General features: G+C 44.1%; 1 protein-coding gene across 7 annotated transcripts in view; it reads right to left on the bottom strand.

Annotated features, from left to right (window-relative positions):
- The window catches only part of MAP4K5 (mitogen-activated protein kinase kinase kinase kinase 5), a 108,110-nt gene that overhangs the window by 19,399 nt on the left and 65,814 nt on the right, over positions 1-22,897 (bottom strand). For 5 of the 7 annotated variants that reach the window (XM_056546651.1, XM_056546649.1, XM_056546652.1 and 2 more), the window contains 17 exons: positions 20,731-20,821; positions 19,892-19,956; positions 17,901-17,956; positions 15,276-15,323; positions 14,118-14,160; positions 13,956-14,028; positions 13,665-13,796; positions 13,490-13,552; positions 12,932-13,013; positions 11,884-12,000; positions 11,645-11,717; positions 9,384-9,439; positions 6,923-6,963; positions 6,789-6,831; positions 5,720-5,837; positions 2,606-2,697; positions 587-628 (listed from right to left, as the gene is read on the bottom strand). In XM_056546651.1, the coding sequence (XP_056402626.1) occupies positions 587-628; positions 2,606-2,697; positions 5,720-5,837; positions 6,789-6,831; positions 6,923-6,963; positions 9,384-9,439; positions 11,645-11,717; positions 11,884-12,000; positions 12,932-13,013; positions 13,490-13,552; positions 13,665-13,796; positions 13,956-14,028; positions 14,118-14,160; positions 15,276-15,323; positions 17,901-17,956; positions 19,892-19,956; positions 20,731-20,821 (1,235 nt within the window). Of the gene's footprint in view, positions 1-586; positions 629-2,605; positions 2,698-5,719; positions 5,838-6,788; positions 6,832-6,922; positions 6,964-9,383; positions 9,440-11,644; positions 11,718-11,883; positions 12,001-12,931; positions 13,014-13,489; positions 13,553-13,664; positions 13,797-13,955; positions 14,029-14,117; positions 14,161-15,275; positions 15,324-17,900; positions 17,957-19,891; positions 19,957-20,730; positions 20,822-22,572; positions 22,643-22,897 lie in introns of those variants that run through there. The other 2 variants (XM_056546654.1, XM_056546655.1) reach the window with 2 other exon arrangements.

The following is a 22,897-nucleotide window of genomic DNA, read 5'->3' as shown; positions in this document are numbered from 1 at the left end:
ACATCAGAAACTACACATGTAATATATATGTCTTTCTCAGCACATTTAATAAAGTAGTTTATTAAAAAGGGGTACTCCGGCACTTAGACCTCTTATCCCGTATTCAAAGGATAGGGGATAAGATGCCTGATCGCGGGGGTCCCGCCGCTGGGGACCCCCGTGATGTTGCACGCAGCACCCCAGTTAAAATCAGTCCCAGGAGCATGTTCACTCCGGGTCTGATTAACGTACCGGCGACCACGGGCTCAGCGGCGTGTGACGTCACGCTCCGCCCGTCAATGCAAGCCTATGGGAGGGGGTGTGACAGCTGTCACGCCCCCTCCCATAGGCTTGCATTGAGGGGCGGAGTGTGACGTCACACGGGGGAGGAGGCATGACGTCACACGCCGCCGGCATAGGGGCTAAGATGTCTAAGCGCCGGAGTACCCCTTTAAGTCAAACACAAGTGGAGGAGGACTTGTACTTCTCTTTCCTACTGAATCCACTTCTGGCTTTGGGTCAAAGAACTGCAGAAGTTGACTATATCTGGTGAGATGTCTCACTGACACATGATTTTTCTGTTGGGTACACAAGTAATACCACTTACCAGCACTTTGGGAGTGGGTGGTAAACCATTTATCGTCGGTTTCTAGAACAGAGAAGAGTGAATTACAATTAAGAGGTTTAAAACTTAATAAAGGTTTAGTGAATACTATTCATTGTATATTTTCCCATAAAAGTTCTCTTTAAGTAAATTGTAACAGTATCTTGACCACTAGGCGACAGCTCTGTGTGACATGAACAATAAATAAAAAAATATATAAAAATAAAATTAAAGCACTATTACTGCTGACTGTACAAGCTCGATCTGACAATCAAACTTCAATGAGGATTCTTACACATTATGTCTCTCAGTGTCTTTTTAAGACATACCCTGGGGGAACTCCAGTGTTAAAAATGTAAACCAACCGGTATACATATTGTAATACTGATCTATGGAATGTTCATTGTCGCTGGTCAGTCAGCACATGTGTACGATTAAGGGGATCCTGCTCGAAACGTAGCGTCAGGTTTGGCTATGGACGTAAGTGCAATGGCTCCGTACTCTGAATGGATCAATATTACTGTAACGCTCATGAAAAACATGCAACTTGAAAATAAATGAAGTTACGACTGATTTCAATCCTCTGTTATATGTACTATAAACAGTCAGCGCATGCGCTTATGTTACGTGGAGTCACACACAATTATTCAATATTTAGCCGTCAGGGCCCGCCCCAGTGTGCAAGACAAAGCGGATCTTCGGTGGGACATATCTCCGGATCGAAGGTACATATTTTAGTAAGTGACCCCTAATTAGACTTCTGTTCACCCACACAATTACCCAGTGTATTGGGTTTAGTGTGTGAACAAGATGACTGTTTTCCTTTAAAGGAACGGTCACATTTTCACTCCCGCACTAACCACAGATACTGACGGATAGTGCGGGGGACGCCAATTCATATGATCCCTACCTTGCCCGGATCCGTCCAGCCGTTCGCCCGCAATCTTAGTTTTTCTATATATGCAAATGTGGCTGTAACTGGCATGGGTGGGGTTTTCAGGAGCCTAGTGGCACTGTGACGTCAGTGCCGCCCGCTTATGAATATTCATCCCCCCCCCCCCTCCCTCCGGCTCTCCCTCTCACCGCCGCTCCTAACTTGTCTTCACTGCGCATGTCAGGAAGCGGCACATGTGCAGTGAAGACCAGTTAGGAGCGGCAGGGAGAGGGAGAGACGGTGATGTAAAGTATTTTACAATCTGTGAAAAGTGCCATACGCATGCGCGAGTCTACGCTATTAGCGTAGACCTAGCGTAGGCTACGTTAGTAGCGTAAACCAAACCCTGTGCATGCGCAGTAGTAAATTTAGCTTATTGGAAAATACTTTAGATCAGTGGTCTTCAACCTGCGGACCTCCAGATGTTGCAAAACTACAACTCCCAGCATGCCCGGACAGCCAATGGCTGTCCGGGCATGCTGGGAGTTGTAGTTTTGCAACATCTCGAGGTCCGCAGGTTGAAGACCACTGCTTTAGATCATAGGCTTACGTTAATAGCTTATCTCTTAAGCTATTAACCTAAGCCTATGATCTAAAGTATTTTCCAATAAGCTAAATTTACTACTGCGCATGCGCAGGTTTACACTACTAACGTAGCCTACGCTAGGTCTACGCTAATAGCGTAGACTCGCGCATGTGTACGGCACTTTTCACAGATTGGAAAATACTTTACATCACCGGAGTGAGGGGGGGGGGGGGTGAATATTCATAAGCGGGCGACGCTGCGGATGGGCAGCGCTGACGCCACAGTGCTCCTGAAAACCCCGCCAGTGCCAGTTACAGCCACATTTGCATATATAGAAAAACTAAGAATGCGGGCGAACGGCTGGACGGATCCGGGCAAAGTAGGGATCGTATGAATCAACATCCCCCGCACTATCCGTCAGTATCTGTGGTTAGTGCGGGAGTGAACACGTGACAGTTTTCCTTTAAAGAGACTGATGTGGTTGTTCCCTCCAGCCCATCATTCCTGGACGCAAAAATGTGAGAAAAAGCTGTGTCGAAAAGTAGCAATACCAAACACGTACTGGGAAATCCTTCTTATCCTTCTTCTGTTGAAGCTGGGATTTTGAGCTTTCTCCAGTTGGGCTCCCAAGTCTCATAGGACTTTCTCCATTTCCTGCAAAGGGAAAAGAGTCGGATTAGAATACGGATTATAAGCAACACATTAGAGGGGTTCCCCAGTTTCAATCATTTCTATGAACTTTACTAAAGGCTGTGTTCACACTGGTGGGGGTCTCTATTCACTCACACCGCATCCTCAGCCTACAGCGGCCATATCTGGCAAGAGAATTTTTAAATTGCCGGCTGCCGTATCCCTGTCGGACCCGTGATGCACCCCAGTCAATTCAATGAGCCGAACAGAGTCAGCTAGTGACCCCAGTCGGGTCATTCTCCCACCCTATACAGTTTTCGGCCTGGACTGAAAACCGCAGTCTGATGCAGATATGGCATCAAGCTGTATTGAAATTCTCCTGCCAGATACATCAGCAGAGGCTGAAAACATGGTGTGAATGCCGCCTTATTCTACTGCATTATTAGTTTGCTTTATGGTCTACCTATTCATTTCAAAGGGATTTTTCTAACCAGATTTCCCTTATTCCAAGGCGGACAGAATTTAGTAATCTGCCTAGAAGGTGAAGAGAAATCCCATATTCCTTACCATTGGTCCAGTTTTCATCAGAGGTGTGGGACTAGTGTGAACAGAGCCAAAGGGCCCACACACTCTACAGAATTCTGAAATTCCAGTGTAGCAGCCTCCCATTGTCTTCAATGGGATTCTGCTGCAATGAGCACACTGCTCAATTTCTGCAGCGGAAACTATTCTAATTCCAACCAAAAAACAAAACATAAATAAAGTGGAACTGCATTTCCGTCAATGGGGACGGCACATGTCTGTGCTGTCATGGCACCAATTCACTACAGTTGTGTCTGTGGCACATGGAATGTCTGACCGGAATTTCTCCAGGTGAATATTATGTAGCGTGCACGGGCCCTAACTCAGCCGTAAAAGTGTTGACATATGTAATAGGATTATCCGAATTTTATGGGGACACAGGAAAGTCCATACAGCACCCTCAATGAACACAGGCTTCAATTGGGGGAGGGGGGTCGAATAAAGGGAAAAGTTTCCCAGCTCTAATATCTAAATCTATATATCTATCTCTCTCTCTCTCTCTATATCTATATATATATATATATAGAGCAGGCCTGTCTCACTGACTCCTCAACGCCCAGCCTAAACCCTTGGACCTAGAAAGCTGAATTTTTTTCACAGGATTTTTCGAAATTCAACTCTTAGGGTATGTTCACACTATGGAATTCCCGTGGTGTGAATTAAACATTAGTGTGAATGGGTCTCCGCGAGACCTGTTCAAACTGCGGAATTTCAGCGACAATTCCGCCGCTGAAATTGTTCCGTGTAAAGAAAGAACATGTTCATTCTTTGCGCGGAAGTCCGCGAGTACTGCCTAGCCGTCAATGGTCATGGCGCAGTGCTGCACGGTCCTACCGCCGCCGTCGGCTGCCAGGCTGAATCCCCGCTCGCGGAATTCTGTGAGCGGAGATTCCGTTCACACTCTGTAGTGTGAACATACCCTTAAGGGGGTGAAAAAGGGGTTGAAAGTTTGTATGGAAGTCGTCAATTTTGAAGCCAGAAGCATGAAACTTTGTTTTTAGGCTAACAATTAGAGATAAAGAAACACGTGTTTTAACGTTTTCTAAAATTCTACCCCTGAAGGGGTGAAACGGGGGTTCAGAGTTTGTATGAATTAACCCCTTGCTGCAGAACGCTGGGTATAACCGGCGCTGCGGCATGGGAGGGTTATGAGCTGAACTCGCATCATACTTGCATGGTCCCGGCTGCTATCGGCAGCCAGGACCCGTGGCTAATGCCGGATATCGCCGTTACGGAAGATGTCCGGCATTAACTCTTTAGACGCGGCGATCAAAGTTGAAAGAATTCGGGTTGTTTGGATTCCCGTAGACTTTACCCAGTGCGGCCTCATTACTATAGGATCGTAAAAAGTAGATCTAGGTTATGCAACAGGTCCATAGAAGCTGCAGTATGGAAGTGCATGTGTACAGAAGAAGATATATCTCAAATGATTGAAACTGGACAACCCCTTGGAATGAATGTAAACAAGCAGAAAAGCCGGGTGATATCTGGCATCCACGTGACAATGAAGTATAGCTGATAACACATGCACAAGATGGTGAATACCAGAGAGGGAGATAGAAATGCAGAACAACAGATTAGTAAGAAAAATATCGGCCTGAACACTTAAAAAAAAAACAACACATTCTGTATAATACATCTGGAAGCCGTTGTGATGCAGTAAAGGCCACAAAGCAGTCAGCAAGGAGATATGTGGAAGAAAACCTGTTCTGGAAGAAGGCTGAGAATGCACAGGACTGAAATGTGGTTTATTGGAAATGGGTGAAAATGTAAATTGTGACCATCTCATGTAATGCATATTGTAATGGAGGGTGAATTGAGGTGAAGCCTAAGAATTGATGGTATGAGATGAGGGCATGCGTACACACTTCCATGTAGTAAACTAAAGGTCGTCATATACCAGTGTTTTCCATCAAGTGTGCCTCCAGCTGTTGCAAAACTACAACTCCCAGCATGGCCGGACAGCCGAAGGCTGTCCGGCCATGCTGGGAGTTGTAGTTTTGCAAAACTGGAGATTCAGCACCCGCATAGGTCTCAGCAGCGGGCCCCACATGATCAGACATCTTATCCCCTATTGGATAGGGGATAAAATGTTTTTGCCCGGAATACCCCTTTAAATATAGTCATACCCCTTTAAATATAGTCATGAGACAACGTTATGCCTGTAAGATGACTGATGTGTAAGGATTGCCAATGTGATGCTGGGGGGATGCAGGATTAGGGTGAGGCGAGTGATGGAAGCATGTGGTCAGACACATTATTGGTTGTGCTTTTTTTTTTTTCAGCCAGCCATGTAATGATGTGTTAACCCTTTGATCGCAGGGTCGCAGCGGAGTTTCCGTCCTCCCTGCCTCTGCTTTGTGTTATTTACCCAACTCATAGATTTTACAGCGGTACAATCCGGGGGAGCTGATGCTGCTAGTGAGGACATTATTATGGGGGGGAGCCGTGTGACGACCACAACCTGGGGAGCTTTGCCTCCGGTAGAACTGGGAGGATTTGTTATCTGGCTGGTGCTTGATCGTGTTGGATCGCTCGTCCTCAGCCATGTTTTCATCTGGGCAGCTGTTCATCCTCATTGGCTGTAGGAAATAAAGACCAGGTTAGTTCTATTCATGGTATGCCAGACCGATCAACACATCTTTGGGACCCCCGCCAATATGGCCAAGATTTCCCATTCCTTTATCATTTCTAGAATTCAAGCATTTTTTTTATTTATTTTATGTACATGCCATCCAAATACACTTTTGGGGTACTGTTCACATGGGGGGAAAACACTGGAGATTTTGATGCGGAACTGCAGTATTAAAGGGGGTACTCCACCCCTAGACATCTTATCCCCTATCCAAAGAATAGGGGATAAGATGTCTGATCGCGGGGGTCCGGCCGCTGGGGGGGGGGGGCAATATAGCACGCAGCACCTACCTGTTACTGCTCCGGAAGCGCTGGAGGGTCTGGCTCCCGACCACGGGGACTGAAGATCGTGGCGTCACGACTCCTACCCGTGTCACGCCCCCTCCCAAAGACTTGCATTGAGGGGGTGGGGCGTGATGTCACACAGGGGCGGAGTCGTGACATCACGATCTTCCGTCCCCATGGTCGGGAGCCAGAACCTCCGGCGCTTCTGGAGCAGTAACAGGTGGGTGTTGCGTGCTATATTGCGGGGGGTCCCCAGCGGCAGGACCCCCCGCGATCAGACATCTTATCCCCTATCCTTTGGATAGGGGATACGATGTCTAGGGGTGGAGTACTCCTTTAACTATATATATATATATATATATATATATATACACATATATATATATATATATATATATATATATATATATTTATTTAATTTATTTTTTTAATCCACATCTAAAAAGTTACAACAGCAAGTCCAAAACAAATCCACCTGGTTTTGTTTGGATTTGCAGTTGTGGGTTTACCTGCAGAAATGCTGTAGATTTTCTGCCTGCAAATTTGGATGAAAAAAACCCCCAGCATTTCCAGCCCGTCTGGATTAGGGTTTATTATAAATTTTATTAATGTACCTTGGGGGGAAGTGGTGGAGGAACAGCACGTTTCATGGTGTTACTGCAAATAAAAGAGTGAAAATAGGTCATTCTTAGGTAGGGGAATACCCCTTTAGGACTAACTGTAGCTAAGGAATTAGGAATAATCTTACTCATGGTTTGCTCCATTTGCAAAAGGATTCCAGTTGATGCCCTAAAAAAAAAAAAAAAAAAATTTAATAAATGGGGAGAGATAAATAGATATGAGAGAGAGATAAATATGAGCGGGAGACAGACTGAGTAGATGTGAGGAGCAGAAATATACATTTGCAGTACAGAAAAGATGGTACAACTTTGGTTCCTCCCCTATGTAGATGACTGTATAAGACAATTACATAGTCAAATGAGACGCTTAGTCCTGCCAACATCAGTATTATGCTCTATGTCAATGGTCTCCAACCTGCGGACCTCCAGCTGTTGCAAAACTGCAACTCCCAGCATGCCCGGACAGCCGTTGGCTGTCCGGGCATGCTGGGAGTTGTAGTTTTGCAACAGCTGGAGGTCCGCAGGTTGGAGACCACTGCTCTATGTAATACATTTAGATAAAACCACCCTGTCCTGAAAAATGACTGGCTAAAACTACAGCAGGCTAAGGCAGATTTCCCACTGTCAGTAGAGGAGCACCGGAATCACATGGGGGACATTCTGAATATAAAATGCATAGCCACATAAGGTGATGTAGGTTATATACTATGGATTACTGTGCCTCACTAAAACAGTAGCAGGTTTTCTATGTTAAGGATATATTCTGCATTTCTCCCTCTTTTATACTGTTTTTATTAGTGTTCTACCGATTTACCTAATGGCTAATCTGTCTAACAAAGATGGAAATCTTTTATATTAAAGGGGTACTCCACCCCTAGACATCTTATCCCCTATCCAAAAGGATAGGGGATAAGATGTCAGATCGCCGCAGTCCCGCTGCTGGGGACCCCCAGGATCGCCACTGCGGCACAGCGCTATCATTACTGCACAGAGCAAGTTCGCGCTGTGCGTAATGACGGGCGATACAGGGAACAGAGCAGCGTTTTGTCACGGCTCCTCCCCTCGTGACATCATGGCCCACCCTCTTAATGCAAGTCTATGGCAGGGGGCGTGACGAGGGGGTGGGCCGTGATGTCACGAGGGGCGAAGCCGTGACGTAACGATGCTCCGGGCCCTGTATCGCCCGTCATTACGCACAGAGCAAACTCGCGCGGTGCCGCAGCGGCAATCCCGGGGGTCCCCAGCAGCGGGACCCAGGCGATCTAACATCTTATCCCCTATCCAAAAGGATAGGGGATAAGATGTCTAGGGGCGGAGTACCCCTTTAAGAGACTAACTAGGATCATGAATCTACATAGGTCTCTATATATGAGTGATGGAGCTGTTTTGCCTATCGTTTCTTTCCAGAATTCCCTTTGACTTATGTACATTTGAAAAGTTATAATAAAAACATAAAATGATAATCTAAGGAAGTTCTTTAAATGAATTTCATGATCTGCCAGCAGGTGTCATCATAGCCCCTCAATAATCTGAGGAATGGGAACTGGCGATCCACAGGCATTAAAAGGGATACTCCGGTGGAAAGCTTTTTTTTAAATCAACTGGTGCCAGAAAGTTAAACATATTTGTAAATGACTTCTATTTAAAAAATCTTAATCCTTCCAGTACTTATTAGCTGCTGAATACTACAGAGGAAATTATTTTCTCTTTTTGGAACACAGAGCTCTCTGCTGACATCATGACCACAGTGCTCTATGCTGACATCTCTGTTCATTTTAGGAACTGTCCAGAGCAGCATATGTTTGCTATGGGGATTTTCTCCTACTCTGGACAGTTCTTAAAATGGACAGAGATGTCAGCAGAGAGCACTGTGCTCGTGATGTCAGAAGAGAGCTCTGTGTTCCAAAAAGAAAATAATTTCCTCTGTAGTATTCAGCATCTAATATGTACTGAAAGGATTAAGATTTTTTTTAATAGAAGTCATTTACAAATCTGGTTAACTTTCTGGCACCAGTTGATTTAAAAAATAAATAAAAAGTTTTCCACCAGCGTACCCCTTTAATGCCTGTGGCACACCAGTTCTCATTCCTCAGATTATTGAGGGGCTTTAAAGGACCACCTTTAAAGGAGTACTCCGGGATATAAAAATGTATCCTCTATCCTAAGCATAGGGGATACATTTCAGATCACTGGGAGTCCGAGCACTGGGACCCCCACCCCCCTCGATCTCCCGTACGGGGGCCCAGGCAATCCAAGGGAGGGGGCATGTGTACACTCTATAGGAGAGCCGGAGTGCTGCATTCAATATGCCTGAGTACTCCTTTAAGAGGCTATGGAAAAAAAAGGTAAGCGCATGTATAGAATATCCTCACCATACAGACAGTGCAGAGTAACAGAAAATAATTCAGGTATTATATAGGCCAGAGGTCTCCCACCTGCAGACCTCCAGATGTTGCAAAACTACAACTCCCAGCATGCCCGGACAGCCAACGGCTGTCCGGGCATGCTGGGAGTTGTAGTTTTGCAACATCTGGAGGTCAACAGGTGGGAGACCACTGATATAGGTCATCTCAAATTCTAGCATCTTACCACTTCATTGGCTTCTGTCTCCTTTCTGAGCGGCGGCTCAAACTGCAGCTTGTCAACTGGAACAGAGAGATGTAGTTAACATGACAGACTGGCTGAATGTCTGCAGAATAGGATTATACCCAAGTCTAAACGATTCCCACATAAAATCCTTAAGATATGTATCCTATCCTTTAAAAAGCAAAACGCAGAAACGTGGCCGGACGAAGCACACCAAGTGTGCGAAACTAGAGCTCGGTCGCCACCACTTGTCCCCCCACTCCCCTCTCTTCTGTACCCCGCATGTGAGTATGTCTCAATAAAGAAGACCCTGCAGCCACACTGGTGAGTGCCGATATTTTCATTTCTCTTCACGGATATCATGAACTTTGCTTATTATAGTATCTGAGCACCACCAGAGGCATTACAGCTACACAAACTCCCACCTGCCATTCCTAATCCAGCACACTCACGCAGTGCCGCACTACCTCCTTTGTGAAACGCAGAAACGGTGGCTGTAAAATCTAAATCCACAATTTATAGAGGAAGTGAACTGCAGAGGAAGGACTCTGAAACTAGGACACAATAAATGCTTTATGATACATATGTCTAGTAATCTAGTTCTTCTTACACGTTATGTAATTGTGAGCAGTCTGACATTCAGTTCACCATCTGTTCTATAACCAATAATAGGCTAAAATACAGAAGGTATGATGGATGGGAGCCAGGGCTTTCACTATTAGTATATTAGCACAAAAAGGGTATAGAAACTTTCATTTCCCTTTAATGACAAAGTCACCTTGGACTAAAATGAACTTCGTTTAGGGATTAATAGTCAGTGAACTACATATATAACAGACACAGCCCAATCGATTGTGTTCCTCGACCTGGCTCTTCACTCTGTTGCAAAACGAAAACTCAGAGAAAGCCCTGATAACCTTCCAGCTTCTCAGTACATGTACTAGCGACCAACATCTTAGGGTTCGTTCACATCAATACAGTGACCCCTCGACCTACGATGGCCCCGACATACGATCTCAGAGGCCATCGCATGTTGAAGGCAGCATCAACATACGATGCTTTTGTATGTCGGGGCCATCGCATAAACGGCTATCCGGCAGCGCAGACTGCTTCAGCTGCCACCGGATAGCAGTTTACGGTGCCCCGTGTGGTCCGCTGACGATCACTTACCTGTCTTTGGGGCTCCGGCGCGTCCTTTTCAGGATCCCCTCCATCGTCGGCGCTCTCCATCGACGTCATCATGTCACTGCGCACGCCGTCCCGTCATCCAATAGGAGCGGCGTGCGTAGCGACGTGATGGCGGAGACGCAGAGCGCGGATGCCGGGGAAGCAGAGGCCTTGCCGGAGCGTCGGGGACACCTCGGGGACGCGGTGACAGCGATGGACGGCGACATCCCGGGAAGCGGTGACAGTCCGGAGCGCCGGACAGGTGAGTACAACTTCCTCTAACAGTGGTCTACAACCTGCAGACCTCCAGAGGTTGTAAAACTACAACACCCAGCATGCCCGGACAGCCAACGGCTGTCCGGGCATGCTGGGTGTTGTAGTTTTGCAACATCTGGAGGTCCGCAGGTTGTAGACCACTGTCCTATACTTTACATTGCACGGATCCCTCAACATGCGATGGTTTCAACAAACGATGGTCTGTTTGGAACAGATTACCATCGTATGTTGAGGGACCACTGTACTCAGTCCTGTTAAAGGGGTTATCCAGAAATTTTTTTTTCTTTTTTTAGATCAACTGGCTCCAGAAAGTTAAACAGATTTGTAAATTACTTCTATTAAAAAAATCTTAATCCTGCTTGTCTCAGGAACTGCACAGAGTAGAAGAGGTTTGCTATGGGGATTTGCTTCTACTCTGGACAGTTCCCGAGACAGGTGTCATCAGAGAGCACTTAGACAGAAAAGAACAACTTAACTTCAGCAGCTCATACGTACTGAATGGATTAAGATTTTTTAATAGAAGTAATTTACAAATCTGTTTAACTTTCTGGAGCCAATTGAGATATATATATATATATATATATATATATATATATATATATATATATATATAAGTTTTTTCCTGGATAACCCCCTGTATTACTATCATTTAAATAAACTTTTGTCATGTCGCCCAAGATCAGTTGGGGTTTCAGTGCTAAAGCTTCCATCAAAATTTAAGACTAGTCAGGTTAAGTGTTCAGCAGTGCACTTCACTCCCTGGCTCTTGGGGATCTACGGTTGTAAAAAAAATAAAAATAAAATCTTGACAGGCAACTCACAATTGAGCTCAGATGCTGTTCTCTCCGCTCTCTTGTTTGTAGACTTGATGGTATGGCGCACAGCCAGTACGGGCTGAAAGATATTAAAATGCAAACAGTTTCTCATCCAGGTTCATACACACATTAGACAAAGTGTGATTAAGACACTTTGGGGAGTATCAGTGCACATAAAAAAAATAAAAGTAAAAGTTTTGTAACATTTCAAAAACTAAAGGGACTGGTAATGTCTGGTTACTGACCTCGAGATCATCATCGTCAGGCTCAATATAATGGTGGTGGTGGTCTGGATTGTTGACCTTATCCAGAAGTTCTAGTGCCAGTAATCTCGAGAGGCCTCCTTGTGCAACAAAAGCATGCTGAAATGTAAGAATATAGGCCTTATTTTAGGTGATGGCTTAAAACAAAGTATCATTAGTGATTCCACAAAAAGTACAGTGGCCCCTCAACATATGATGGTAATCCGTTCCAAATGAACCTTCGTTTGTTGAAACCATCGAATGTTGAGGGATCCGTGCAATGTAAAGTATAGGACAGTGGTCTACAACCTGCAGACCTCCAGATGTTGCAAAACTACAACACCCAGCATGCCCGGACAGCCAACGGCTGTCCGGGCATGCTGGGAGTTGTAGTTTTGCAACATCTGGAGGTCCGTAGGTTGAAGACCACTGGTATTGGAGGTTATACTCACGTGTCCCCGCCACTCCAGACCTTCAACGCTGCCCTGGATGTCGCCTTAAATCGCTGTCGCCGCATCCCCGGGGTGTCCCCGATGCTCCGGCAAAGGCCTCTGCTTCCCCGGCATCCGCGCTCTCACGTCGCCACCATCACGTCGCTACGCACGCCACTCCTATTGGATGACGGGACGGCGTGGGTAGCGACGTGAGGACTATGATGGAAAGCGCCGATGATGCAGGGGATCCTGAAGAGGATGCACCAGAGCCCCGAGGACAGGTAAGTGATCGTCAGCGAACCACACGGGGCACAATAAACGGCTATCCGGTGGCAGCTGAAGCAGTCTGCGCTGCTGGATAGCCGTTTATGCGATAGCCCCGACATACAAAAGCATCGTATGTTGATGCTGCCTTCAACATGCGATGACCTCTGAGAGACCATCATATGGTGAAATGGTCGTATATACAGAAATCATACTGCCATGGGCCTGCTCCGCACTGAAAGCTCAGCCAAAAATACTGTTAAGGCCGTGTCCGGAGGTGCTTTGGTTATGACCGACTTTGCATCTACTCTATGCCGTGCTCTTTCTATACAACACGCAGACTTGGTACTTACAGTCAACAGTCGTTCAGCAGTCGGCCGTTTCTTTGGATTCTTGGTGAGAGAAACTTTCACAAAGTTCTGAAACACAGCGGTCCTGAAAAAGAACAGGAAAGATTCAATAAGCTTAAAAAGGGGAATCCGTGATGAGTGTAATCCCTTAAGGATCCATTCACACATGACATGCAGTGGCCACATATGCATGCACAACAGAACCTGGGTATCTTTGGCAGTCCTATAGAGGTTGAATAGGTCGGAGTCGAGCATGCATAAATGTCACATCATTAATTTATGGGACAAGGGACCTCCATTTCTTATGATCGTGTCCCAGTCTGCCCCTTATCACTAATCCTGTGGATGGCTATAATCTTGGAATAACCCCTTTAAGATCATGTGATTAAGGTACATGATACAGCACAGGTGGCGATAAGATAGTGAAATATATAGAGAGGAGAAGTGACCTATCACAAAGGCTACAGTATAAATTGTTTAGTAGGCACTCACTATTGATAAACAGCATGGACAGCCGTAAACACCATTCTATGTGTGGCCGGATGCAGGAGCTGTACTTACCATTTCGTCTTCTCTTTTAGCTTCGGAGGCTGAAAGTTGCTCTTTGACATCAGGAACAAAGCTCTAAATGGTGAAATAAAACAAGCAGCGTATAACTCAAAATCTGCAATGGATTATTTATGTGTGAATATACCCTTAATCTGGAACATGCATTATAAATAATATTGCAACAAACCTCATTGGATGCAGATCAAACAGTGGGGGTTGCAGCTCTGCCAGTTCTATTGAGGTGATGCCAACTGCCCAGATATCGCACAGCTGGTTGTAGCCGCCATTTTTTTCCACAGCTGCCACTTCTGGAGCCATCCTGGAAAAAAGTGGAAAAGAACAAAATATAGATCAGTGTTTACCAAATGCTGGGAGTTGTAGTTTTGCAACAGCTTATCATTAATATTATAAATAGATAAAACTACAAGCATAGCACCTTATATAGAAAAAAACCTCATACAAAATGACATCTCATTACCAGTAAGGCGTTCCAATAAAAGACTTCCTCTTGGCGATTGTTGCAGTTATCTTTGCTGCCACCCCGAAGTCCGCTGCAGGAAAGACAGAGGAGTAAGATACTGTGAAGACCAAGACGACCCAGTCCTATATATATAACATAAGAGCTGAAATAAGATGGTACCTAGTTTGACATCTCCATTGTCTGTGAGTAGTATGTTGGCACCCTGCAAAAAATACATAACTTTGTTAATATCGAAAAATGTTAGATTAAAGGGGTAATTGAAAAAAGAATAAAAATAAAATAAAGGCAACCCCAAAAACATACTAACCTACAGGGATCCCCCTTGTGACGTCTTCTGGATCCCCAGTCATCTCTCTGCTTGCCACTTTTACAGGGGTACTCCGCCCCTAGACATCTTATCCCCTATCCAAAGGATAGGGGATAAGATGTCAGTTCGCCGGGTTCCCGCTGCTGGGGACCCCGGGGATCGCCACTGCAGCACCCCGCTATCATTACTGCACAGAGCGAGATTGCTCTGCCCATAATGACGGGCAATACAGGGGCCAGAGCACCGTTACATCACGGCTCCGCCCCACGTGATGTCACGGCCCGCCCCCGTCAATACAACTCTATGGGAGGGGGCGTGGCGGTCATCACGCCCCCTGCCATAGACTTGCATTAAGAGGACGGGCCGTGATGTCATGAGGGGCGGAGCCATGACGTCACGCTGCTCCGGCCCCTGTATCGCCCGTCATTACGCACAGAGCAAACTCGCTCTGTGCAGTAATGATGGCGGGGTGCCGCAGTGCCGATCCCCAGGGTCCCCAGCAGTGGGACCGCGGCGATCTGACATCTTATCCCCTATCCTTTGGATAGGGGATAAAATGCCAGGGGCGGAGTATCCCTTTAAGACTGATTTATCTTGGCCAATCGTTGACTGGAGTGATGTCCCGCCTTAATCAGTAATTGGCTGAGTGGGCTTTCACTGTCAAGATGAGTCCGCCTTGGAAGTGGCAAGCTGAGGGAAAAGCCTAAAGACGCCATAGGGGGAGCACCAAGGGGGCAAAGAAGGAGAGTATGCTCCCCTTCCCCCACTTCTTCATAGTGGACCCAGCAACATGTAAAAGCATGTATGTATCTAGAATACCCCTTTAGGGTACGTTCACACACACGCAGATTTCTTGCACAGGATTTTCTGCTGCAGATTTCAATGTAAACTAAATGACTGAGCACATCTTCTAATCTGCAGTTACAAATCCTGAGCATCAAATCTGAACGTACCCTTCAGGGAATCTTCTGAGTATGAATACAGCACCATTACTGTAATGTTCTCCTTACCTTGATATCTCGGTGCATTTTACCCTTGCTGTGCAAATATGCCAGACCCTACATAAAATGATAAAAAGCAGACATGAGGAGAGGAACACAAAGACCATAAAGAAGAAAGTCACTGTGTTGACATAATTCATTGGATTTTTTGGCAATTTTGATGCGACACAGCAAAACTGCTCTATATTCTGCCAGAAATCTATTTGCCAGAAATCAGATTGTGACTGACGTAGAATTCAAAGGGTAGAGCAGTCAATGAAAGGTGTGCTGATTTATTAAACTGCTTCCTACAGCTCTCTCCTGATGCCCCCACCATTCACATACATGCTCCGCTCAGTGGAATAATTGATAATTAATGAAAGGATTAAGATTTTTTAATAGAAGTCATTTACAAATCTGTTTAACTTTCTGGAGCCAGTTGATATAAGAAAAAAAAGTTTTTTTCTGGAATTCCCCTTTAACTTTTCCATTACATCAGTTTAGGTCGATCTCTCCCAAAGTCAATGGTCTCTAAATTAATTTTTTAATTCATAAAGGGAATCAACACGGTAAAGGAGGAGAGCATATTTAAAAGAAGCAAAACTACCACAAGAGGACATACGGTAGTTTTAAATTAGAGGGGCAAAGGTTTAAAAGAAATATCAGGGAGTATTACTTTACTGAGAGAGTAGTGGATGCATGGAATAGCCTTCCTGCAGAAGTGGTCGCTGCAAATACAGTGAAGGAGTTTAAACATGCATGCGATAAGCATAAGGCTATCCTTCATATAAGATAGGGATAAGCATAAGGCTATCCTTCATATAAGATAGGGATAGGCATAAGGCTATCCTTCATATAAGATAGGGATAGGCATAAGGCTATCCTTCATATAAGATAGGGATAGGTATAAGGCTATCCTTCATATAAGATAGGGATAGGCATAAGGCTATCCTTCATATAAGATAGGGATAGGTATAAGGCTATCCTTCATATAAGATAGGGATAGGTATAAGGCTATCCTTCATATAAGATAGGGCCAGGGACTATTGATAGGATTCAGATTATTGGGCAGACTAGATGGGCCAAATGGTTCTTATCTGCCGACACATTCTATGTTTCTATGTCTCTAATAAAATGAGAAACAACAAACCACACAGTATTCCTATGTATATATGCAGTCAATGTAAATTGTGATGATCGTGAAGCAAGCCGCGTTCGGTGCCTTCAAGAATAAGCATCGAGACGGAGTGTTAGTATTAGGAAATGACTGAAAACCCACATCCTCATTTTTTTTTTTCTAGAATAAAAGCTGAAAACTGACAAAAAAAAAATTAAAAAAAAATAAAAGGGTGCAAAGCAAGAAAAAAATCTGAGACTAGTTATCACTGAGAAGATAAAACACATTCGCAGCAAGATAGAACTAATCTCTATGATCTTTAATATCGTGTGACTTATTGTTCCTCTTATTCTGCATTATGCATTTCTATGAGGTTCACATTGATAATGTGATTCGGAGTCATCAGGAATGGGAACGCCGGATGGAACCTGCTGAATCTAGTGCATCTGATGCCCAATTTCGTGCCTCACAGCACCAGACCTATATACCATTCGGCCATATTGGCATATTTTACATCAAGTGTGTTTTGTGCCAGATAAAAAAAATTAAAAATGCATACAATGTTTTTTGATTTGGTGCCTCCAAAATATAAAACATAATTATTCCAGATATAGGTGATCCCGGCATTATGAATAAAGCAACCTGCACAAATTCTAAATCGAATGGTGACGCAAAAATGTACAGATCCAGCAGTGTTTCCCAAGCAGGGTGCCTCCAGCTGTTGCAAAACTACAACTCCCAGCATGCCCGGACAGCCAAAGGTCCTGTCTTGTCCACAGTGCTCTCTGCTGACACCTCTGTCCGTGTCAGGAACTGTCCAGAGCAGCATAGGTTTGCTGTGGGGATTTTCTCCTGCTATGGACAGTTCCTGATACGGGCACCAGGTGTCAGCAGAGAGCACTGTGGACAAGACAAAAAAAGTAATTAAAAAAAAGTAAGTTTTAATAGAAGTAATTTACAAATCTGTTTAACTTTCTGGCACCAGTTGATTTAAAAAAAAAATAAAATAAAAAAATAATAATAATAATAATAATAATGTTTTCCACCGGAGTTCCCTTTTAACCCATCAGTTGACACCCTTACCCTCTGTTTACAAAATATATCAATCTCAGCCCTGTAATATTTCAATTGAAGATCGAGATAAGAGGCTGTTAGATATTTCTGGCACCACTTATCCTGAAGGAAACAAAGGGTCAGGTAGGTTGTATCCTTTGATTCCTCCACATCAGTGTTTCCCAACCATGGTGCCTCCAGCTGTTGCAAAACTACAACTCCCAGCATGCACGGACAGCCAACGGCTGTCCGGGCATGCTGGGAGTTGTAGTTTTGCAACAGCTGGAGGCACCCTTGTTGGGAAACACTGTGATATCTGGTCCAAAGGCTGTCTGGGCATGCTGGGAGTTGTAGTTTTGCAACAGCTGGAGGCACCCTGCTTGGGAAACATTGAGATACAGGGTGGGCCAAAACCCCTGCTACATGGCTGCCTGTACTCCAAACATTTTTCATTTAGATACGTTTTTATAAAAACACCTTAATACCTGTAAGGTTTCCCGACACATATAGGCAATTTGGTTTTCTGAGAGCGGCCCGGTGACTGCAAAGAGAAAAATAATACAGATCAACCATCACAATAATGGACAGTGTAACCCATAGAAACTGCAGAAACCTGAAACTAACCATGTAAATTTAGACTTATGATCAGCGGCATAGTTTGCCCATCCCTCTTAGCTTTTTTAGTAGGTGACCTCAGAAAACAGAGATGTCAGACCTCAGCCAAACTTCTAATGAAAACTGGGTCATGAAGGGAACCAAAAACACTATTGAATCCTACTATAATGGTTATTTACTAGTAACTGTTTTTAGGGCTAAAAAAAAAAATATATGTCCACTTCCCTGTTACATCCAGAAGGGAGCGCTACCTAACCCTTTAGGGTCCATTCACACCAAGCATTTCTCGAGCGGAATTCCGCTTAGAAAACATGGTGCGGCAGCCATTCATGGAAAAAATTTCCAGACCCCAGACTTCACTTAAAGGGGTATTCCAGGGAAAAACTCTTTTTTTATTTTTTTTATATCAACTGGCTCCAGAAAGTTAAACAGATTTGTAAATGACTTCTATTAAAAAATCTTAATCGTTCCAATAATTATCAGCTGCTGAAGTTGAGTTATTCTTTTCTGTCTGGCAACAGTGCTCTCTGCTGACATCTCTGCTTGTCTCGAGAACTGCACAGAGTAGAAGAGGTTTCCTATGGGGATTTGCTTCTACTCTGGACAGATTCCTAGACAGGTGTCATCAGAGAGCACTTAGACAGAAAAGAACAACTTAACTTCAGCAGCTCGTAAGTACTGAAAGGGTTAAGATTTTTTAATAGAAGTAATTTACAAATCTGTTTAACTTTCTGGAGCCAGTTGATATATATATAAAAAAAAGTTTTTCCTGGATAACCCCTTTAAAGAATGAACATGTTCATTCTTTCAGTGAAACGCATTGCACGGCCCATTTCAGAGTGGTCCTAGCGCCGTCTTGTTTTGCCGTTTCCCACTGCAGATGGAATCTCCACCAGGAATATCTACCAGCGGAGATCCCGAAGTGTGAACTAGCCCTTGGATATGGAAGCAAAGCGAAGTCAAGGTGATTGTATGTTTTAGCAGGATGGAGTCTTTTTAGCTGGAATAGCCAAAGTCTATTGGGCAGAATAGAGGAGTCAAATGGTTCTTATCAGCTGACAAAATCCATGTTTCTTTGTTTACAAATTTCCAACAGAATCCAGTTTCCTTTTTTCAGAAAGGAAAATATGTCTATAAGGCAGTGTTTCCCCAACCAGGGTGTCACAATCTGTTGCCTTCGGCTTTCTGGCCACGTGGATAAAGACTTGATTGTGGCGTGGATAAAGACAGAGCCCGTTCCCCTAGGAGTGGTAAGCCGTAGTCCGGAGTTTCTTGCAGGCATGGAAGTGACACAGCTCTTGGAAGAGTTGGGCCTCGAAGGCCGTTCCACGGTCCGTTAGGACAGACTCTGGACACCAAAGGGTTTGCACTCAATTGGAGTAGAACATCTGGGCCGCTGTCTTGGCTATGAGGTTTAACGGGTAAAATGACGACCCATTTGGAGTAGGATCCACCATGAAGAGAGCATAAGTGTACCCGGACCGGGTAGGAGACAACTTGACATGGTCTAGCGCATGGTCATGGTCTACAGTAGCTGGAGGCCCCCTGGTTAGAAAACACTGTCATAAGGATCATGTAGGCATTTAAGAGCGAAGGTAAATGACCGTGGAATATTATAAAAGATACATTTCCTATTCCACTTCCAGCTGTCCAGCATAAAATGTGGATGACAGGGAATGCTTAAATGTTTTGAGTTGGCTCCGACAGGACATTAACCCTTAGAAATGCGGTTTTGCTGGATGGTTTCCAATCTCGATATTGCGCAAGAGTTACGAGTAAACAACTGACTACTATACTGGTGCTAGTTATAGAGAGTACACGACAGATCTGCTATCCGCAGTATTATAGGACATTGCCTTACCATGATATATGTCCTGAAGTGACCCTCCACCGCAATACTCCATACAGATCCATAGCTTTTCCCGGCTTAAAGAGGAAGAAAAAACAAAAAATATGTTAATATACAAGTGAAGATCAAAATTCCAAGACATCAAATATCTGACTAGTCACTTGCTGCCTAATATATCCCAGCATGTTGCAGGCACCATTGTCGCAAGATTATTCATTTTATTTACTTCACCCGTCAATGTTTTATTTTATTTACTTATTTAAATCAGATCATTTCTATTAACATTTTTCCAAAGTTTACAAACAGACAATAAAAAAATAAATAAAAAATAAATAAAACTACGGTAAATGTTTAGTTTGATTTTTTTTTTTTTACTTTTATTATCGGTTTGTAAACTTTGGAAAAAAATGTTAAAAGAAATTATTTGATTTAAATAAAATAAGCACTGCCTACTAAGCAGCCTGTCCGCAGTTTTAATGTTCTAGCTGCTGTATACTTCAAGAGAAATAGGGCACAAAAATACAGTATATGAAAAGACCCTAAAGATGGGATCCAACTGTGGTGGGATCCAACTTTCTGGAATCAGAAACTACAATTGTTCACGTACGCTCCCCATCTCCCTATTCCATGCTACGCTTTGTTATGCCTAGTGCGGGTTCCGAGGGGGCGGGGCATAACACATTCTCTCTATGGTGTTCTATGAGCTCCGCCCCCTGAGGATCTGCACTAGACATTACACATTATTATAGTTCCTCTGAATTTGAAAAACTTAATAATAAAAAGTATTAAAACTGACATGTCTGTAAATGACGATAAAACGAAATCGAGGAACATCAGAAAATGAACTGTACCAGAGATAACTGCCGAAGTACGCCACGATATTGATGTGTTTGCATTCCTTCACCATGAAGATTTCTTGTTGTATCAGAGAGAAGTCATCACCTGCAAATTAAGAGGGGAAAGAAATTAATAAATAACTAAATATATAATATATATATATATATATATATATATATATATATATATATGTGGCATTTAAAATAGATACTGCAGTCAACACTGACCATATGATAAACCCAGGAATTGGTTCTCCTATTGGCTCATGTAAATGTAGTGGGTCAATACTTAAATCTTAGGGCAGTGTTTCCCAACCTGGGTGTCTCCAGCTGTTGCAAAACTACAACTCCCAGCATACCCGGACAGCCTTTGGCTGTCCGGGCATGCTGGAAGTTGTAGTTTTGCAAAAGCTGAAGGCCCCCTGAAACACTGTCTTAGGTCATAGTCACACACTGCAAAGATTTCTGCATCTGAAAAATCTATTCATATCTATGGATTTTTTATTTATTTATACAGTATATTTATTTTTTATGAAAAAATGTCCATTCTGCCTCTAAATAGAACAGACTCAAGTATTTCATGTGCTCAGTGTCGCCCCCTTGCTGAATAATTTTTGTTACTTGACAACAGCACAAAACACGCTTCCGGTTTGAGAAAATAGTTGTCACTTTTATTACATTTTTTTTTTTTTTTTTTTACACGTCATATTTATTGGCCTGATAAACAAAGCTTTATGTTTGTCCAGAAACATCACCGCTCTTGTTTTTGAGTCAGGCTTGGAGTTAAAAAGTTCAATCCAATTCTAAGGAATAAGGTGGCGCTGCAATACTATACACAACCTATGGGCAAGACTGGAACTGTTTCTAGAAGAATCCAGCACCAAGCTCATAGAGACTCCCAACCACTATTTTAGACACAAACACACATTACTATATCAAAGAAAAAGAAATACACAATCTATCGCACACCCAATATACCGTATTTTTCGCTGTATAAGACGCACTTTTTCTTCCCCAAAACTGGAGTTGGTGCGTCTTATAAGGCGAATGCACACCTATCGCGGCGGTCCCTGCGGCCATCAACGGCCGGGACCCGTGGCTAATACAGGACATCACTGATCGCGGTGATGCCCTGTATTAACCCTTCAGACGTGGCGATCAAAGCTGACCGCTGCGTCTGAAGGGAAAGTGACACTAACTCGGGTTGTTCGGGACCGCCGCGGTGAAATCGCGGCGTCCCGAACAGCTAACAGGACACGGGGAGGGACCTTACCTGCCTCCTCGGTGTCTGCTCCGTGTCGGGATCCCCTTCATGGCCGGCGCTCTCCTTCGACGTCATCACGTCGTCCCCTCATCCAATAGGAGCAGCGTGCGTAGCGACGTGATGACGGCGACGGAGAGCGTGGATCCCGGGGAAGAAGACGTCCGGAGTGTTGGGGACGCGGCGACAGCGAAGGAGCGACATCCAGGGCAGCAGTGACTGGTCCAGAGCGGCGGGGACACGTGAGTATTACCTCCTATCCAGTGGTCTTCAACCTGCGGACCTCCAGATGTTGCAAAACAACAACTCACAGCATGCCCGGACAGCCAACGGCTGTCCGGGCATGCTGTGAGTTGTAGTTTTGCAACATCTGGAGGTCCGCAGGTTGAAGATCACTGTTGGGTTCAGAATCATTTTTTTTCTAGATTTTGCACCTTTAAAATTGGGTGCGCCTTATATGCCGGTGCGTCCTATAGGGCGAAAAATACGGTGTGTGTATATACATACATACCAAAAGAAAAAAATTTCACATACAAAAAGATAATAGCAGCAGACAAAACAGTTAAAAACATTTAAGAAGGCACAAAGGCCACCACCTTTGAGTGTATGTAACAAACACACATTAGGGGGGAGATTTATCAAAACCTGTGCAGAGGAAAATTTGCCCAGTTGCCCATAGCAACCAATCAGCTTGCTACTTTCATTTTTATGAAGGCCTGTGAAAAATGAAAGAAGCGATCTGATTGGTTGCTATGGGCAACTGGGCAAGTTTTCCTCTGCACAGGTTTTGATAAATCTCCCCCCATGGTCTTTACTTCAGTAACATCTGTGTATCTATATATATGTATATATATATATACACACATACACACGCATACATATATACACACACACACACACACACACATCTACGGTAATTTT

The sequence above is a fragment of the Hyla sarda genome, chromosome 11 (assembly GCF_029499605.1).
Source record: "Hyla sarda isolate aHylSar1 chromosome 11, aHylSar1.hap1, whole genome shotgun sequence".
Taxonomy (NCBI): Eukaryota; Metazoa; Chordata; class Amphibia; order Anura; family Hylidae; genus Hyla; species Hyla sarda.
Note: the sequence above shows the minus strand (reverse complement) of the source record. Positions and strands in the feature narration are given on the sequence as shown.